We start from the raw sequence: 19,915 nt of genomic DNA on the forward strand, positions 1-19,915 counted from the left end.
TTAAACTATCTAGCGATCCTAAGACCCACCTTCCAAGAGGAGAGAAACCTCGAGTGCCTTTTTCCCCATGTTTCAGAGGCACGTACACTTGAGCTTCGCCGCTCTAGGGGCAATGAGTATTACTAGTATCGATTTAACACTATGGGGACAGAGAGTTCCCGACCAATCGAGACCACCCTTCTCATAGGCATTGGCAACCTGAGCCAAGCCCCCACTTTCCACCCCCACACTCACACTTCCTTGTGTGTCCTAATTTACTACCACAATGATTGTTCAACATAAATATTCCTTGATTAAATTCCGAATCACAATGTTCGTTAAGACAGCCCTTCAATCAGTATTGCAAAGCGGCACCAAGACAGTATTCTAGTAAAAATTCTACTCAAACTTATTCATTAAAATTTCAATGTTCTGGAGGTACAACATCCCCCCTCCATCGAGAGTTTACTCCTCTCGTTGTCGCCTAGCTGCCCATACAACTGGGTATGTCCACCGCATAGAAAGCACGACATGGACATTCCCACCGCATAGAAAGCAAGACGTGGGTTCCCACCACATAGAAAGCGAGTCGTGGATTCAAGAGCCCTTAACGAGGAACTCTACCCCCTGTGATCAGTAGGGGGATCAGGACTGATTCAACATTGGAAATAGAATGAACATGTCGAGCTAAATTTTCCCTAGCAGACATTCTTTCCTATTGCAAACAGCATACCCATCAATCATTTCTTTCCTACTTTAGGCTTTAATGTACAAATGAATTCAATGCCGAGGTTTCCGTCGGATTTCTCCAACATGTTTGGGGATATGTTCTTTCCTAGCTAAACGTGTGCAATGTTAAATCAAACAACTTGAATGAAATTATGACCTACCTCTTCCATTTCTTCGTCAATGGCCCGTGAGATGGCCGGTGCTTGTTCGTCCATGGAAGCTTTTCCCTTTCCATTCACATTGCTCGTTCCCGTCTCGCGGTCGTGGGCACCACCGAAGCGAGTTCTCTTAACCGGGGCCATTTTATACTCACTACTTTAAATGATAAACTTGAAGAAAAGAGCTAAAGTCCAAGAGCATCATAACAACCAATTTGGCAGATTAGAATCATTAAAGAATCCTCCTTATGCAAGAGGGATTAGATTTCTCCTTCGAGACCTAGCAATTTTATGGTTAATACTTTGCTTACCCTATGGGAACTGACTCTAAAGTTAATCACTTGGCTTATATGATTGAGAATTCAAAATTTTACTAATTGACTTGCAATAGAGATGAAGTAAGCAAGCTCGATCACTTTCTTAGTGCAATTTGAAGATGCAGAATTACCGCATGCATATGTGATAGAAAATTCTCCTCTTATTGGCCTAATGACGGATTAATTTTTACCTTAATTACATCTTTATGTGAGAGAATCTTTTTGAATCTAATTAATTACATTACTATTGAATGGTAAAAGGGTGAATTTCATCAAATCTACATTATTACTTGCTGACAATTTATTAACTATGTTGCTTAGAGAGAGAATCTTTCCTAATCATGTATTAATCATCGATTGAGAATGATGAATGGATGCATAAATTAGCAATTTGAATGATGATTATGTAATGGAGTATAGCTATGTAAACTTAGAGAGCAGCTATTGGGAATTATAGCTAAGAGTAGGCATAGTAGACGAAGAATTTGGGAGAATAATGATGAGAATTAAGAAGAACCGAAATTAAACCATAATTACCGTGATTAGGGGCTGAGAATCCTCTGATTTTTCTGATCCAATGAATCCTCAAGATGAGAAATTTGGCAGCACCTCCCTCCTTGCTTCTCCTTCAAAAACTGTGTGTGTACTGGCAGCACCTCCCCAAGGTGTGTGTAGGTGTGTGTGTGTGTGTGTGTATTGGGTGTGTGTGTAAGCATGTGTGTGTGTGTGTGTGTGTGTGTGTGTGTGTGTGTGTGTGTGTGTGTGTGTGTGTGTGTGTGTGTGTGAGCACACCTTTAAATAGGCCTCCTCAAGCTGAAAATCGACCCTGCTTGCTATTTGCATCTGGGAGCTACTCCAGTTAAAGCATGGCAAGTCGAGTCTCCTACCCACCAAGTGTCCAGGTGGCTTGGTTAACTAGCTCTCACACTTAGTTTTGCAAGCTTGGAAACTCTCCCAAGACTCCCACAAGGACAAAAGGCGCCCCCTAGCTGCTAAAGCTGACCTGGAGTGGCCTAGGGCTTGTTCCCACACAGCCTCGGGCCCTAGTGTCTCCCCGGGCAATTTTTGGAAAAATTGATTTTAGGCTAAAACGGATCATACGAGTCGGATTTTAATGCCGTAAATTGCTATACCGAGCTCTAACTAAGGCGTACTGGCCCGATTACCTACCATATTTAGCAGCCCCCAAGGTTCGAAAATGCATTTTTTTCAAATTCGGGTACGGGTGCAGTTTTTCGAGATGGTCAAAACTGGACAGGTCGGGTGACCAAAAACTTACTATTTTTGGAAATTTTTTACAAAAATTATTTTAATTCACATTTCGAAGCTTTTAAACATTCTAAACATCATGGCACTGACAGAATTCGGAAAACTGCTAAAAATAGTAACTTTTTCCATTATGTTTATTTCATGGTACAATGGTGCTCTCTTTGGGTTGGGTCAAAGACCTTACAACCTCCCCAACGTGAAAAATGTGAGATGTCCTCATCTCAAGAATGTGTTTGGGTAATCCTTTAAGAGCGTTGGTTCGTCCTCCCAAGTTGCATCTTCTTCAGGGTAATCCTTCCACTTTACTAGATGCTCCGTGATAGTTCTGTTGTGTAACTTCCTTTCCCTTGTTTCAAGTACATAGTCAGGTTGGAGCTCGAGAACTCCTTGTGCTGGCATGACTGTCTGATCTGAGTCCAAGAATTGATCAGGGTTAGGAATATAGGGTTTGAGTAAGCTGACGTGGAATACATCATGAACCTTCAAGTTTGCAGGTAACTTTAGCTTGTAGGCTTGATCACTTACAACCTTAACGATCTCGAATGGTCCACAATACCTTGGGCTTAGCTTCTTATATCTACCTAGTGATAAGTTGCTTTTCTTTGGTCGGACTCGCAGAAAAACCTTATCCCCTTCTTTGAAAATTCTTTCCGAACTGTATTTATCTGCATAGTGCTTTTGCCTATCCTGAGCTGCCTGAATGTCTTGGCGAATAGCTCTAGTCTGAGCTTCCATATCTTCTAACATCTTCCTAGAGGCTTCTACCCTGATGGTTGGATATGAGAAGTTCAGTGGTGCTAAACAGTCTTGTCCATAAAGAGCTTTGAAGGATGACATTCCAATGCTTCTGTGTTCAGAAGAATTATAAGCATACTCCACCAAAGGTAGATATTGTAACCACATCTTTGGTTCTTGCGAACAATAGGCTCTGAGAATGTCCTCGATGACTTGATTAACTCTTTCAGTTTGCCCATCTGTCTGCGGATGGTACGTTGTACTGAAGGATAATTGTGACCCAATAGATTGGAAAAGAGAAGTCCAAAATTTTGACGTAAACTTGGCGTCTCTATCACTGACGATACGCTTGGGTAGACCATGTAGCCTAAAAATATCCTTGATGAATACCCGGCTAACATCTGAAGCAGTAAAGGTTGTCTTTACGGGTATTAGATGAGCCACTTTCGTGAGAATATCAACAACCACAAAAACAGAATCATACCCTCCTGTAGAAGGTAATCCCGTGACAAAATCCATACTGATGCATTCCCATTTCATCTGGGGTATGTCAAGAGGTTGAAGTTGGCCTAGTAACTTGATCCTTTTGGCTTTTATCCCCCGCTGACAAGAAAGACATTGCCTCACATAGCGAAGTATGTCTCCTTTCATTCCAGACCAAAAATAACTTCTTCTGACAGCATGAAGAGTCTTAGCATAGCTTGGATGTCTAGACGTAGGGCTATCGTGTGCTTCATACAAAATAGCCTTCTTTAGAGTTTGGTCTCTGGGTACACAGAGTCTATGTCTGTAGTAAAGACATCCTCCCATAAGAGAGTAATCTTTAGCTTCAGGCATCTTATTCTACTGGACTAATGATACTATATGTTGGCATTCTAGATCTACCAAAGATGCTTCTTTGATTCTATCCCAGATAGGGTTATTTGGAATAGAGATAGTTGTGAGAAAAGATTTTCAGCTAAGTCCATCTGCAACTGCATTTTCCTTCCATGGTCTATACTTTATGTCAAGGTCATATTCTTGTAAAAGCTCTATCCATCGCCGTTGTCGCATGTTGAGAATAGGTTGAGTAAAAATCCATTTTAAGCTCTTGTGGTTTGTAACCAGCTGAAACTTGTGCCCTAGAAGATAATGTCTCCATAACTTCAGCGTATGTATAACCGCTAAAAGTTCCAAATCATGAGTAGGATAATTCTTCTCGTGATCCCTCAGCTTTCGTGAAGTATATGCCACTCGTCTTCCTTCTTGAGTAAGAACTCCGCCTAGAGCAAATTTGCTAGCATCTGTCGCTACTTCAAATTCTTTACTGAAGTCTGGAAGCTTTAAAATAGGAACTGAGACCAAGAATTCTTTTAGCTTAGCAAAACTAGACTCGTGCTCGGTCTTCCATTCGATCCTCATTCCTTTCTTCACGAGTTCCGTCAAAGGTGCAGCAATACGTGCATAATCTTTGACAAAAATCCTGTACCATCCCGTTATTCCAAGAAATCTTCTTACTTTGCTGACAGTGGATGGTTGAGGCCAATCAACGATATCCTTGACTTTGTCTGGGTCCACTAAAATCCCTTCAGCCGATATGAAAAATCCAAGATAATTGACCTTAGGTGAGCAAAAGGTGCACTTGCTCTCTTTAGCGTAAAGTTGGTGTTCCCGAAGAAGATCAAGTACTTTGCGAACACGTTCTTCATGATCTGCCTCGTTCTTAGAATAGATCAGAATGTCATCAAAGAAAACCAAGACAAAATCATCCAGGTAAGGTCTAAAAATATCCTGCATAAGTCGATTGAAGCTTGCAGGAGCATTTGTTAGACCAAAAGACATTACTGTGAATTCGTAGTGTCCATACCTAGTGTTGAAAGCCGTCTTTGAAATATCTGATTCCTTGATCCTGATTTGGTAATATCCTGACCTTAGATCAATCTTTGTAAACATTTTGGCGCCGTGGAGTCTGTCCAAGATTTCGTCAATCCTTGGAATTGGATACTTGTTCTTGATAGTTACCTGGTTCAGTCCACGATAATCTATGCATAGCTTTAAGGTTCCATCCTTCTTCTTCTGAAAAAGAACTGGAGCACCCCAAGGAGAAGTACTGGGTCGAATGAATCCTTGCTCAATGAGTTGCCTAAGTTGTTCCTTGAGTTCGATGGCCTCTGGAAGTGACATTTTATAAAGTCTTTTTGAGATAGGTTCACATCCAGGGATAGTATCAATCTCATGATCTACCTCTCTATGTGGCGGAAGATTCGTAAGGTCTTCAGGGAATACATCATCATACTCCCTCAACCAGTTTGGTCGAAGTGAGGTATCTGATTTTTCCACCTTGTTGAGTTTTACCACATAAATTTGTTGTCCCTTTCTTAGTCCCTTCAAGAGTCTGCTGGCCTTAACTAGAGTAGCCCTAGGTCTCCCATTTTCCCCCTGGATTAAGGATTCATTACCCAAGTTATCTGTAAAGGTAAAGTTTCCTTGTGCACAATGGATGTGGGCCCTATTTTGCTTTATCTAGTCCATCCCTAGTATCCCATCAAAGAATCCTAAGGGTAGGGTTCAAAATTGGGCAGAAGTTGGATGTCCCCCTAAATCAAAGTTGATTTTTCCTGTAGAATGTCGAGATACTACTTCCTTGCCGTTCGCTAACTCTACAACTAGCTTGCTTGTTGGATATTTATCTAGCTTGAGCTTCCTCATGCATTTGGGTGAAAGAAATGAAAGAGTGCTACCACAATCTATAAGGAAGTTAACTTGTTCACCTCTGAGAGATCCTGGCGTATGAATGACTGCGTATTGCTCGCAACCATTGGGATTGTTAATTGCAGCATGTAGGGTTGCTCTCTCCACGGCTTCATCACCCACAGTTGGTTGTACCACTTCGGCATTCACTCTAGCGGTAGCTCCACGTCCTCTCCCTCTGTTCATCCTTCCACGTCCTCCTCTTCCATTAGCTTGTCCACGCCCATGGGTATTTAAGGGTATGGCATTGGCGTTGGTTGCCTAAATGTTCCTGGGGCACTTGGATATGTAATGTCCATACTCGCCGCAACCATAGCATCGAACATCTGGAAACTCCATGGTTGTGGTGGTAGCCACAATAGGACGCTGGTCATAAGCTTGGTTGGCTGGTCTTTTATTTCAAGCAGTCGTCCTTGTCCTTTTTGCCCAATGATTCCTCCTGTTCTGATTAATCTTTTGTACTTCAAGAGCTAGAGGTTTGGCCCTCAACAAGGTATCTTGTAGTGTTGTCGGCTTGAGAGCTTCCAACCGAGTATTCAAAGGGTCAATTAGCCCTTGGAAGAACCTCGCCACCTGTTGTTCCAAGGTCATCTTAGGAGCATATGTCCAAAGAGTGACAAACTTTGCATAATATTCTTCGACAGATGAAGTCAGTTGCCAAAGTGAAAAGAATTCATTCATCTTCAAGGTTCTATATGCAGGTGGTAAATAACGCCCCATTATCGCAGCTTTGATGTCTTCCCAGGATTGGGAAGATCCCTTAATATCCAGGTCCGTGCAATGTTGCTTCCACCATATCTTGGCATCGCCAGTCAAGCGGAACATTGCAAGCATGGTCTGATTTACGGGTTGGGTTCCCGCAGCTTCAAAGTAGTCGTCCACGGATTCCATCCACACTTCCGCATCTCTCTCCACATTTGCCCCCTCGCCCTTAAAGATGGGAGGTTGGGCTTGCTTAAGGAGGCGCTTCTTCTCTTGCGCTGCCGAGTATAAAGCAACATGCAATGCCTACATGGGTTATACGAGATTCTTGATACCATTACTTGGATTTCAAAATAGACACGAGACTTTAAATAAAATTCAAGAGACAGAGATTCAGAGATAAAAAGCACCTTATTGATGAAATTTTATTACAAGCGAAACCCCTCAAGGCTTAGGATAACTGATGATTAATTTATTACATGGCTTTTTGCATTGCGTATAAGATATGCTTAGGAGATTGTGTTCACATGATGCACTACTTTGTTCGTGAAGTAGTTCCTGTACTCATCCTTGAGTGGATAATAAACTAAGATATCAAGCCGGGATTCCTCTTTTGGTACTCCAAAAGTTCTGACTCTGTTCGCTGGGATCACCTCGGTGACCTTTTCCAAGATCCAGTCGTTGATGGTTTGATTGGAGTCGCCTGAAACAGTCAGGTCCAATCGGGTTGGCAGCAAGTAGAATAGCTCTACCGCCCTCAACTCTTCTCCCCAACGTATCTTCTTCAAATCGGTAGCCAAGCATCCTAGCTTCCGAGCGTTGATGTATTAAACCCCACCTGCAAGTGTCCAATCAAGTCCCCATCCTTTATCGATGCGAGTGGAGTGTGGCGTATGAGCCTTCATGAGTATATCCATGACATCTCGCCTGAACTGGTAAACTGGGGATCGTCGAGCTTGCTCATAAATAAGATCAAACACTTGGAACTTCCGGTATTCTAGCACGGGGTCTTCCTGCAACACCAATGCAAGGAATTTGGATCAGCTACCTATATACTTTCAGTTCCTTTTAAATATTCAAACAATACGACTTTATTTCTCAGCCTAACCTAGGCTCTGATACCAGGTGTGAGGTCCCCACCCCGCCGTATCAAACGGCAAATCTGATGGTGAACCTAGTGGCCACTAGATCTATAGCGGAAGCAAACAAAGTGGTTCAGGGTTCAGCTAGCGGACGATCTCTCATCACAAAGTGAGTCGAGTTCGAGCCTACTAGCAGTGAGATCTAGCTCCACCTCGCAGGGGAAGCGTACTTAAACTATCTAGCGATCCTAAGACCCACCTTCCAAGAGGAGAGAAACCTCGAGTGCCTTTTTCCCCATGTTTCAGAGGCACGTACACTTGAGCTTCGCCACTCTAGGGGCAATGAGTATTACTAGTATCGATTTAACACTATGGAGACAGAGAGTTCCCGACCAATCGGGACCACCCTTCTCATAGGCATTGGCAACCTGAGCCAAGCCCCCACTTTCCACCCCCACACTCACACTTCCTTGTGTGTCCTAATTTACTACCACAATGATTGTTCAACATAAACATTACTTGATTAAATTCCGAATCACAATGTTCGTTAAGACAACCCTTCAATCAGTATTGCAAAGCGGCACCAAGACAGTATTCTAGTAAAAATTCTACTCAAACTTATTCATTAAAATTCCAATGTTCTGGAGGTACAACATCCCCCCTCCAACGAGAGTTTATTCCTCCCGTTGTCGCCTAGCTGCCCATACAACTAGGTATGTCCACCGCATAGAAAGCCCGACATGGACATTCCCACCGCATAGAAAGCAAGACGTGGGTTCCCACAGCATAGAAAGCAAGTCGTGGATTCAAGAGCCCTTAAGGAGGAAATCTGTCCCCTGTGATCAGTAGGGGGATTAGGACTGATTCAACATTGGAAATAGAATGAACATGTCGAGCTAAATTTTCCCTAGCAGACATTCTTTCCTATTGCAAACAACATATCCATCAATCATTCCTTTCCTACTTTAGGCTTTAATGTACAAATGAATTCAATGCCGAGGTTTTCGTTGGATTTCTCCAACATGTTTGGGGATATGTTCTTTCCTAGCTAAACATGTGTAATGTTAAATTAAACAACTTGAATGAAATTATGACCTACCTCTTCCATTTCTTCGTCAATGGCCCGTGAGATGGCCGGTGCTTGTTCGTCCATGGGAGCTTTTCCCTTTCCATTCACATTGCTCGTTCCCGCCTCGCGGTCGTGGGCACCACCGAAGCGAGTTCTCTTAACCCGGGCCATTTTATACTCACTACTTTAAATGATAAACTTGAAGAAAAGAGCTAAAGTCCGAGAGCATCATAACAACCAATTTGGCAGATTAGAATCATTAAAGAATCCTTATGCAAGAGGGATTAGATTTCTCCTTCGAGACCTAGCAATTTTATGGTTAATACTTTGCTTACCCTATGGGAACTGACTCTAAAGTTAATCACTTGGCTTAGATGATTAAGAATTCAAAATTTTACTAATTGACTTGCAATAGAGATGAAGTAAGCAAGCTAGATCACTTTCTTAGTGCAATTTGAAGATGCAGAATTACCGCATGCATATGTGATAGAAAATTCTCCTCTTATTGGCCTAATGACGGATTAATTTTTACCTTAATCACATCTTAATGTGACAGAATCTTTTTGAATCTAATTAATTACATTACTATTGAATGGTAAAAAGGTGAATTTCATCAAATCTACATTATTACTTGCTGACAATTTATTGACTATGCTGCTTAGAGAGAGAATCTTTCCTAATCATGTATTAATCATCGATTGAGAATGATGAATGGCTGCATAAATTAGCTATTTGAATGATGATTATGTAATGAAGTATAGCTATGTAAACTTAGAGAGCAGCTATCGGGAATTATAGCTAAGAGTAGGCATAGTAGACGAAGAATTTGGGAGAATAATGATGAGAATTAAGAAGAACCGAAATTAAACCATAATTACCGTGATTAGGGGCTGAGAATCCTCTGATTTTTCTGATCCAATGATTCCTCAAGATGAGAATTTTGGCAGCACATCCCTCCTTCTCCTTCAAAAACTGTGTGTATACATACCGGCAGCACCTCCCCAAGGTGTGTGTAGGTGTGTGTGTGTGTGTGTGTGTGAGCACACCTTTAAATAGGTCTCCTCAAGCTGAACATCGACCCTGCTTGCTATTTGCGTGCGGGAGCTACTCCAGTTAAAGCATAGCAAGTCGAGTCTCCTACCCACCAAGTGTCCAGTTGGCTTGGTTAACTAGCTCTCACACTTAGTTTTGCAAGCTTGGAAACTCTCCCAAAACTCCCACAAGGACAAAAGGCATCCCCTAGCTGCTAAAGCTGACCTGGAGTGGCCTGGGGCCTGTTCCCACACAGCCTCGGGCCCCAGTGTCTCCCCGGGCAATTTTTGGAAAAATTGATTTTAGGCTAAAACGGATCATACGAGTCGGATTTTAATGCCGTAAATTGCTATACCGAGCTCTAACTAAGGCGTACTGGCCCGAGTACCTACCATATTTAGCAGCCCCCGAGGTTCGAAAATGCATTTTTTTCAAATTCGGGTACGGGTGCAGTTTTTCGAGATGGTCAAAACTGGACAGGTCGGGTGACCAAAAACTTACTATTTTTGGAAAGTTTTTACAAAAATTATTTTAATTCACATTTCGAAGCTTTTATAAAATTCTAAACATCATGGCACTTGCAGAATTCGGAAAACTGCTAAAAATAGTAACTTTTTCCATTATGTTTATTTCATGGTACAATGGTGCTCTCTTTGGGTTGGGTCAGAGACCTTACAACCTCCCCAACGTGAAAAATGTGAGATGTCCTCATCTCAAGAATGTGTTTGGGTAATCCTTTAAGAGCGTTGGTTCGTCCTCCCAAGTTGCATCTTCTTCAGGGTAATCCTTCCACTTTACTAGATGCTCTGGGATAGTTCTGTTGCGTAACTTCCTTTCCCTTGTTTCAAGTACATAGTCAGGTTGGAGCTCGAGAACTCCTTGTGCTGGCATGACTATCTGATCTGAGTCCAAGAATTGATCAGGGTTAGGAATATAGGGTTTGAGTAAGCTGACGTGGAATACATCATGAACCTTCAAGTTTGCAGGTAACTTTAGCTTGTAGGCTTGATCACTTACAACCTTAACGATCTCGAATGGTCCACAATACCTTGGGCTTAGATTCTTATATCTGCCTAGTGATAATTTGCTTTTCTTTGGTCGGACTCGCAGAAAAACCTTATCCCCTTAACCTTAGCCTCGGGCCCCAGTGTCTCCCCGGGCAATTTTTGGAAAAATTGATTTTAGGCTAAAACGGATCATACGAGTCGAATTTTAATGCCGTAAATTGCTATACCGAGCTCTAACTAAGGCGTACTGGCCCGAGTACCTGCCATATTTAGCAGCCCCCGGGGTTCGAAAATGCATTTTTTTCAAATTCAGGGTACGGGTGCAGTTTTTCAAGATGGTCAAAACTGAACGGGTCGGGTGACCAAAAACTTACTATTTTTGGAATTTTTTTACAAAAATTATTTTAATTCACATTTCGAAGCTTTAAAACGTTCTAAACATCATGGCACTGGCAGAATTTGGAAAACTGCTAAAAATAGTAACTTTTTCCATTATGTTTATTTCATGGTACAATGGTTCTCTCTTTGGGTTGGGTCAGAGACCTTACATAGGTGTAGGCATTGGGAGTGTTCCCATTAGTACCAAGTCTAGACATAGTCTGCATGTGAACAACCTCTTATTAATAATTCTCCAAGTTATTAATAAGTGACATTTTGCAAGATTGTGGAGGCTAAATAAGCACTACTTGAACCAGCCTTATGTTGCTATATAAGAACCTATGGGGTCACTTCAGGGCAAGACAAGTTAGCACCCTCAAGTACAAGCGATACCAACAGCACCTCAGCCAGGACTCCAACATTTTTCAAGCCTCTTCTTCAGCGTTTTCAGTACCTCAACTCCAGCGTTTTGCAAATCCTCATCCATCAGCCTTGCGTTTTTAGCAGCCATCTTCTTGGCTTCCCATTGTTGGTAGCAATATCGCAGTCCATCAGTGCCTCCAGTTACCTTAGCCAGTGTTTCCAGCATTCCATCATCAGTGTTTTTGCATCAACGTTCCAGACCAGCCCTATCGCTAGCAAGTTGCAATTTCCAACCAAGATCATTAGCGTTTTCAGATTTCAGCCTTTAGCCTCGCAGAACCAAGCAACATCCCAACATCTAGTACCATTGTACCAAAATTTGTGTAATCTAAAGCAAATACCTCTCCAGCCATAGAGGGGGGGGCCTTGGGGGACTTGGGCCCCAATCTGCTCTCTCTCTCTCTCTCTCTCTCTCTCTCTCTCTCTCTCTCTCTCTCTCTCTCTCTCTCTCTCTCTCTCTCTCTCTCTCTCTCTCTCTCTCTCTCAGCACTTCCACTCACAGTTTTTTTTCTCTTTCTCGCTCTAGTCTATTGCACAAATCTCGTGAAGTAAAAAGAGGGAATCTCTCTCCCCTTCAGTAAAAGGAACCTTGAATATGCATTGAGCACTCATCCTAAGCATTCACCATCAATCACTTCCGCTGCACATTACAAGATCTACCTCGCAATCTCCCCGTTGCGGTCTGGTACTTCGACAGCCCATCGAGCCATTCCCTCGCTATCATCGAGTGCTCCATTGTTGTCCATCATCGGCGTCATCAAGATTTGAATTTTCTGCCCTTCATTCCTCTCACATTGGGAGTGCAAATCAGCCCCAGATCTCATAGTTACTCGGAATGGGAAATCGGAACGGGGAACACTGAACGCCAACATGCATACAATGTCATTCCCTATTTTGGATACTCACATTTGAAACATGGAACAAGGATCCAAAATGGGAATAATAGAAACAAATCGATTCTTTCCGGATGCTTTATTATTTCCATTTCCCTAACTTATTGTTATTAACTAAACCAAAGGAGCCGTGTAGCAACCATACGAAGTGAGAACTCTATGGTTCGTCATACACGTAATAATGACTCAATTTAGTGATGGGAGTGTTTAATCTATTTACTTCATAGGTCGAAACTTCGTAAGTAGTTCGTTTCTATTGCTATGGATCTACATGCGACCCTCAATTGGGATGGGAACGGGGAACAGGGACCTAAAAATGGCCACCAAAGGTACATCATCTCAGCCCCAAAGATACCTCCTCTTGAGGAGTTACCGCGGCGACATTCATCATTCGAGTCAGTAGAGTCTGCAGTTGAGGTATTGCAATGTGTGTACATTTCATTTACGCAATCAAAAGCAAATACCACATGAAAAACGGTGTGGGGGGTCCTTGAGAGGGTTGGTTGGGACCCATCAGGTGTCATTCTCCTCTTCTCTCTCTTTCTCTCTCCCTCTACACATCTCTACCACACACTCTCATTCCTCTCTTCAGCAAAAGTAAAAGGAACCATCATTTATGCTAAAGCAATCACTAATGCAAGTAATAGAAGTAAAGGAATGTGGAAGTGTAAAAATAAAATCTAGACCTTCACCATTTCAATTTCCTTTCACCTGACATTGGTATCAACGCTATGAAGATTTTGCACTAATCCACTAATCTTTCGAAAAAAAATTCTCTCTAGTGTTTGAGTAGCTTTTTGCCCAAGGGTGCTTCTCTCACTCATGGAATTAAAGGATTTTCCATTCCACGTAGGACCATGTGCCTTGAGCGTAGGAAATGCAAACACTGTATACCGGAGGTTACAGTTGTGGTGCACCTATGAGAGGGTAGTTGACTTGCTGCACGCGCTTGACCACCTCGACATAAAGGAATCCTAACATGAATATTTGCAGTCATAAATTCTTCAGCATGATAGATCGCATCATTGAAAACATGCATTGGAAACATGCAGATGTTGATTGCGAGCATCAAAATTTGTTAGTAGCCTATGATGACAAAGAAAGGCACCATCCACATCACCCTATCAGCTTTGCAGTCTTGGCATTGTCTGAAGTACTATCTCTCCCATCTGCTTGGAGAATTTCATCATTCCATAAGAGACATTGCATGTAATAGACTTGGACACTCCAAGTCAAGAATCTACCACGACACCACAAGAATTCACTTTTAAACATTTCACAATTTGATTCAACACCGGCCCGGCGGAGTTCCGTGCCAAGAGATATTGGCCCCAAAGATTGGCACCCGTTTCGATATTTCTTTTTGTATTAAATCTATTACCAAAGTACAAGGGAGTGGTTGGGTCTTACTCTTAGACTCTGCATCCAAATACTCTGAGAAGTGGGAGCCCACACTTATAAAGAGTTACAAGGGATGCGAAAAGCAGAGCCCCAAAAGCTGCCCATAAAAAGCATTCAAAAAAACAATGGAAACTCATCTCTCCAAGCTTGCTTAATAAAATAAAGCATAGCTTAAAATTTAAAGCAATTCTTGCGTAGGCTTTTTTTCCATCAAGCATAGCATAGGAATTTCTGCTGCTTTTTCTCATCCCAAAAGGCTGAAATTCCGTACTGCCTGCCCATAAAAATCAAAGGTGTTCGTATGCTACTGCCAGCTTTTTCGTACGCTACCTGCCATGTCATTGCTACCACGTCAGCTAGCCAAAAAGAATAAATTGTATGCCACATCACTACTAGCACGTCATCCAGCCAGGGCGAGTGTGTGTGTGTGTGTGTATAGGGTAACCACATCACCAGTTTGTGACATACCCCCCTCTTGAAGCATTGTAATCGCCCTTGATTACGCCTGCAAAATAGACAGAAGCCATAATCTGTCTTAGCAGACACTGACTGTTAGTACCGATGCACTAGGAACACACATCTAGCACATGTACCAATCAACAGCCACATCACACGACATCACAAGACATCACTTGACATCACTGGATATCACATGACAAATCACATTCAAACTTCATTCGGATCTCAGACCATGATTTATCGGCAATGTATTTAGCAATCACATTTAGATCCAGTCGGGACCTCATAGATGCCCGATTGACTAATCCCTATTGCAACCATGTATGTCGAGATCTTTTAGATCGAAATGCTACATGCATTTCGTCTATCAGTTCTTGCGCTTAAACAAGTCAAGAACAAGTCATTATCGTGTTCGGGAATTCCAGTTCATAAAGTCATTACAGCAGAATACTATCAGCTCACAGTATCCCTGAAACTCAAAGAGACATCAGTGACTTTAGTATCAAAAATCGAGGCAATCTATTGACAAAGGAGCGGAGCAACTCCCCTCTTGCGCATACTCGGTGCACCAGATTCCACCCAAGCTAAGTTTGGGGTTCCATTTAGAATAGACTATGCTAAACCAAATGCTTCGAGGTAAAGATTCACAATTCGAGGAGTATCTGCCAGGTGCTCCTCCTCCATTCACTTTCACATCCGATGTGGAGTAGGTCTTCAATTTAACCAAGAACCGTCTTATCACTTTACCTTGTATCTTTTTGTGCCAATATATGTTGTGAAACGAATATCTCTTCATTTTCCTCCACTTTAGGCTGCTCATGAGGCTCCCCCATCATCGGGCACGTCGCCTTTAAAAGGCTTCAAGAGACTCACATGAAAAACATTGTGAATTCTCCCAGTATCGGGCAGCTTCAATGTAAAGGAGACATCAATATCTTTTTGAAAAATCTAGAAAGGTCCCTAGTATCTCATGCTAAGCTTTTAAGAAAGCCACTCCTTTCCCATTTTCTTTCTCACGCATGCCTTTCCAAAATGTAAGAGCACCCAATTGTTCTCCTTCAATTTCAAATCGCGACGATGGCAATCTATTGCCTTTTTCTGAGATTTCTCGAAAGCCTTCCGGAACAAGTCCCTCCTGAACTGGTCGGCTTCAATGAAAAATCTTATCTTTTGTGCTAAGGAAGGATGCAACCTTCGTAGCAAATTCAATAATCGCAAATGGCCTCTTCCCCATCATAGAGTAAATCGTGTTTCTATAGGCATATTCCACCAAAGGTAAAAACCTTGCCCATGTAGTCTTTGAATCCAATAAAGAAGACTTCAACAAATCAAATACCACTGAATTAGCAATCTGTGATTTCCCGCCAGTCTGCGGATGGAACAATGACGAGAACTACAACCACGTGTCAATGTTCTCCCAAATAGCCTTCCAAAACAACTCGTGAATCTGGGGTATTTGTCAAAGACAATCATCTCAAGCATGCCATGTAATCTGAATATCTGGGCAATAAACAATTGTGCCCACGCTGTGTTTTCAAGAGATCAAAAATGAAATCCATTGCAATACTTTTCCAGGGGCAGGTGGGTATGGACAAAGGCTGTAACAATCCCTATGCTTTATGCCTGTCAAAACTTGACCTTCTGGCATACCAAGCAACACCGTACCAAATCGTCCACGTCATTTTTGAGTCTCGGCCAAAGGAGTATCTCTCCACACCTCTCAAGGTGGTAACTATGCCGCGGTGACCCGTAAAAGGTGGACAGTGGCATTCGGTTAGAAGCTTTTCCCTCAACGACTGTGTAACACACAACATCGTTTTCTTCATCAAGTAGCCATCCCAAATGGAATATTTTGCTACTACCTCCCCATTCTGTATTCAACTGAATACATCTACAAAATATGTATGTGTGGTGTACTGACCGACCATATCCTCGAAGCTTCGATGATGTACCGCGGAAATAGCTAGAACTAACGGCTTCCGGGACAAAGTATATGCCACCAATTTCTTATGTCCCTGCACATTGGACAATCCGGAAGTAAAGCTAAGACAAGATGTTTGCCCACCGCATTTGTTTTTCTGATAGCTGCTTCTATGACGAGAAGTAGCGTAAACTCCAACCATCTGTGAAAACCATAAAATCGGCTCCAAATAGGTAATGTCCCCATTGAATAAGAGCATGGTCAAATTTAATTGACTGTCCACCTTCTTTAAATTCTCGGACTTTCTTGATTTTATCTTCCAGAAAGTCATACTGGTTGGGTTATCCTTGCATAAAATCTGTTGTCTTCTGAGTCCGAACTATCTGAAGATGAGTCCTCTGTAGACCTGTCGGAAATTGGGCAAGATTTAGACTTCTTTGCCTTTTTCTTGCCCTTTTTGAAGCGTTGCTTTTTGCTTCGCTTTTTGCCTTTTCTACTTCTTCGCTCGAGTCGGAAGAGCTAGAAGAACTATTAGAAGAAGAAGAAGAAGAAGAACTGGGTACTCCTTCAAATCACACACGCTTGTTGTGCTTTTTTCTTTTGTTCAACACGTCAAAAATCTGGCTCATCCGTGCATCAACTGTTAGCAGCAAGCTAACTTTGATACCATTTTTCAGAGCTCTCATTATAAAAACACTTATTGTTTTGATAAATCGGTAATATTGTAACTCTTATTTTTTGGATAAACTTTGTAATTGATGAGTCGGGGCTACAAGCTTCCAGATTGTATCAACCTATCTTTACCCATTTTTAATTAGAGCTCCCAGATTATTAGTTTTGACCACCAAAAACCTTGGGTAAGGTATAAAAGCCAATTTTTGTAAGTTATTTTTTAGTTTTTGGATAATGAAATACACATCATGAGCTAACAGCGCTCACTTCTCTCCTTCTAGCGCTTCCTACTCCCTCCCCGGTCGTCACATTGCAGTCGCGTTTGTTGCATTGCAACTGCAGATAAGAGCTCTACGCATTGACGTAAGCATTTCACAGTATTTTGTAGCTTTTGGCGTCACCGACTAGCGGCCTAATTTCATCATAAGTAGGAATTTACACTTCAAAATAAAAAACTAAGCATAGGTGGGGTATTGGGGCATCATTGCTAAGCATTTAGATGCATTCTGGGTCAAAAACAACTAGGTCAAAGATCCACTGCTGTTAATAATTGTGATTTTTGCACTTGACCTAAAGTAGGATTTGAGACCATAGGCATGTGTGCTTAGGTCTTATAAACTTATCCTAGAAGTTTTGTTACGTTTGGATGTCATTTGATGTTGTAAACGCATGTGATGTGTTTGCCAATGAGCGATTGGCTTTTGGTGATTTCAGTCACTTGAGTGTAGCTTGAGTTAGATGTGAGTTGTTTGTTGTTTTTTGAGAGATTGACAACCTCTTGTAGCCTCTATGCACTAATCGAATCAGGTTCATCCCATGGATTGACAATTTAATCTTGGTTCTCGCTAAATCTACAATAAGATAGGAGTGAGGTTAGACACCCATCCCACATTTGGCACCGCTGTCGGTGATCGAAGAGACCTAAACTAGGAAAAAACACGAGCATCTTGTGAAGTTATCCTTTAACTTCCTCTAGGATCTTCAGACCAGCTGATTTTTAGAAATGGATCAGAAAATAGTGGATCAGGGGATCCATATGACCACTTACCAAGCTTTAAGCAAGTGCTAAGAGAAGAACACATAGTTGATTTCCATACTCAATTCGAGGGGTTTAGAATGACATTAGAAGGAAAAGCATTGACATGGTTCCAAAACATTCCACCAAGGTCAATCATGGACTTGAACACATTAGCTCAAGGATTTGTAGCTGCTTGGGATCAAACACAATACAATAGCTCAAATCTACAGCTTTAAACAGAAAGAAGGTGAGTCTGTTAGGGATTGTGCAACTCGAATGAAGCAATACATTGCAAGATGCTAGAGCTAGAGATACCTGCAGAAAAATGACTAGTATCATTCTTTCTAGAGGCTAAACAAAGAACTTTATGCTATATTGTATAGCAAGAAGGATACAACCCTAGAAGAGTGTGTGTCAGATGCTTGCCAGATGTTATTTACTTAGGAGACAATTGTAATATTTTCAACGAAGAAGATGTCCCTAAAGATAACCAAAGCGAGAAAACCAAGATTTCCCTAAAGATAACCAAACCGAGTCACCTCCTATGGTAAGACCCATGATAGACAAGAATGGGAAACTGTCATAATTGTGGTGCAGATGATCATTGGAAAAATGAATGCCCAGAGCCTGACAAGAACCTCAAGCCAGCTGAAGCTTATTTCATACAATGTTGCAAAAAGGGAGGACACTTCCCAAAAGATTGTTCAAAAAATCTTTTAAACAAGGGTAAAACAGTAGTGAACGTGGTCCAAGTGATACCTAGTAGCTCATTTAAGAGTGAACCGATTGTTCCAATCAAGGTAATCACTAGAGCCCAGGCTAACAAAAAGAAGCATAACTCCTCTGATGATTCAGCGAATACAAAAATTTCCTCTCAAAAGACCAAACAAAGCAGAAACAAAAGGTATGAGATGAGAAAACAGAAACAAAGGGCTGAAATCGAGGAGAAAGCAAAGAAGCTATTCCAAGAAAAGGTGAAAGAGACTACAAGAGAAATCAAGGAAACCACTGTGAAAATTGTGTTAAGTATGGAGCCTAATTTACCCCTTGTAATTTTATGTGTTAAAAACACACATTTGTAAGGCCCCCATTATGAGGAGAAGCCATCGTGCGTGAAGAAAACTAACTCAATGAAAAATAAAATCACTCGTCGAAAATCAAAATTTTCACGGCCAGTCTTGAGCGGAAATATTCCTTTTCGCCGGAATATTATGGCCGGACGACGGCCGGAAAACGGTCAGAAACCGATCGATCGATTAGCCGGTGGCAGAATTCAAAAGCGGACTTGTCTTCTCAAGGCAACCACACATGGGTGGATTGGAGGGTCCGATTTGGACTTATCTACACAAGGGCGGCTACACATAGCTGCCTCTCATGAGAGAGGGCAACCCTTTTGGCCTATATAGGAGGCCATTTCTACACACATTTCACAGTGTGAAGTTGATGCAACAAGGTGGGTGTGAGGTGGTGAGAGTGAAGCAAGGTGGGAGCTCTATTAAGGGTATAATCCCTTTGTAACCTACTTCTTGCTTGAAGTACTAAAGCCATTAAGTGGCTGCTTTTCCGTGGATGTAGCCCACATTGGGTGAACCACGTATATCGTGTGTAATCTCTCTCTCTCTCTTTCTACTCTATAATCTCTTGTGTGTAAATTCTCTCTCTCCATTAAGTAATCTACTCAATTATCTACTTAGCTACGTCATATTTTCTAACAACTGGTATCAGAGCAAGGTTTGTTCGTAGCTAAATTATATCAAGGAAAGGATTCCTTGAATTGCAGTGGCTACAGCAGTCCATTTGATCAACAGGTCTCCTAGTAGGGTTCTAGATAAGAGTGCAGTGGCTGAATGGGAGTAATGGTGGAGCTTTGAAGGGAAGCTCAAGATCGAGAAGTTCAACAGCAAAAACTACCAACATTGAAAGATACAGATTGAAGGCTAT

At 41.8% G+C, this 19,915-nt stretch overlaps 1 protein-coding gene across 4 annotated transcripts in view; it reads right to left on the reverse strand.

Annotated features, from left to right (window-relative positions):
* Positions 1-376: 376 nt before the first annotated feature.
* The window catches only part of LOC147466103 (uncharacterized), a 46,757-nt gene continuing 27,218 nt past the window's right edge, over positions 377-19,915 (reverse strand). The window contains exons 2-3 of one of the 4 annotated variants that reach the window (XM_086523880.1): positions 8,801-8,982; positions 7,045-7,632 (exon numbers count right to left, since the gene is read on the reverse strand). In XM_086523880.1, coding sequence (XP_086380006.1) covers positions 7,447-7,632; positions 8,801-8,941 — 327 coding nt within the window. In that variant the 5' untranslated portion in view covers positions 8,942-8,982 and the 3' untranslated portion in view covers positions 7,045-7,446. Of the gene's footprint in view, positions 607-7,044; positions 7,633-8,318; positions 8,538-8,800; positions 8,983-19,915 lie in introns of those variants that run through there. The other 3 variants (XR_015189669.1, XR_015189668.1, XM_086523888.1) reach the window with 3 other exon arrangements.

The sequence above is a fragment of the Adiantum capillus-veneris genome, chromosome 1, assembly GCF_014529385.1.
Source record: "Adiantum capillus-veneris isolate H3 chromosome 1, ASM1452938v2, whole genome shotgun sequence".
Taxonomy (NCBI): Eukaryota; Viridiplantae; Streptophyta; class Polypodiopsida; order Polypodiales; family Pteridaceae; genus Adiantum; species Adiantum capillus-veneris.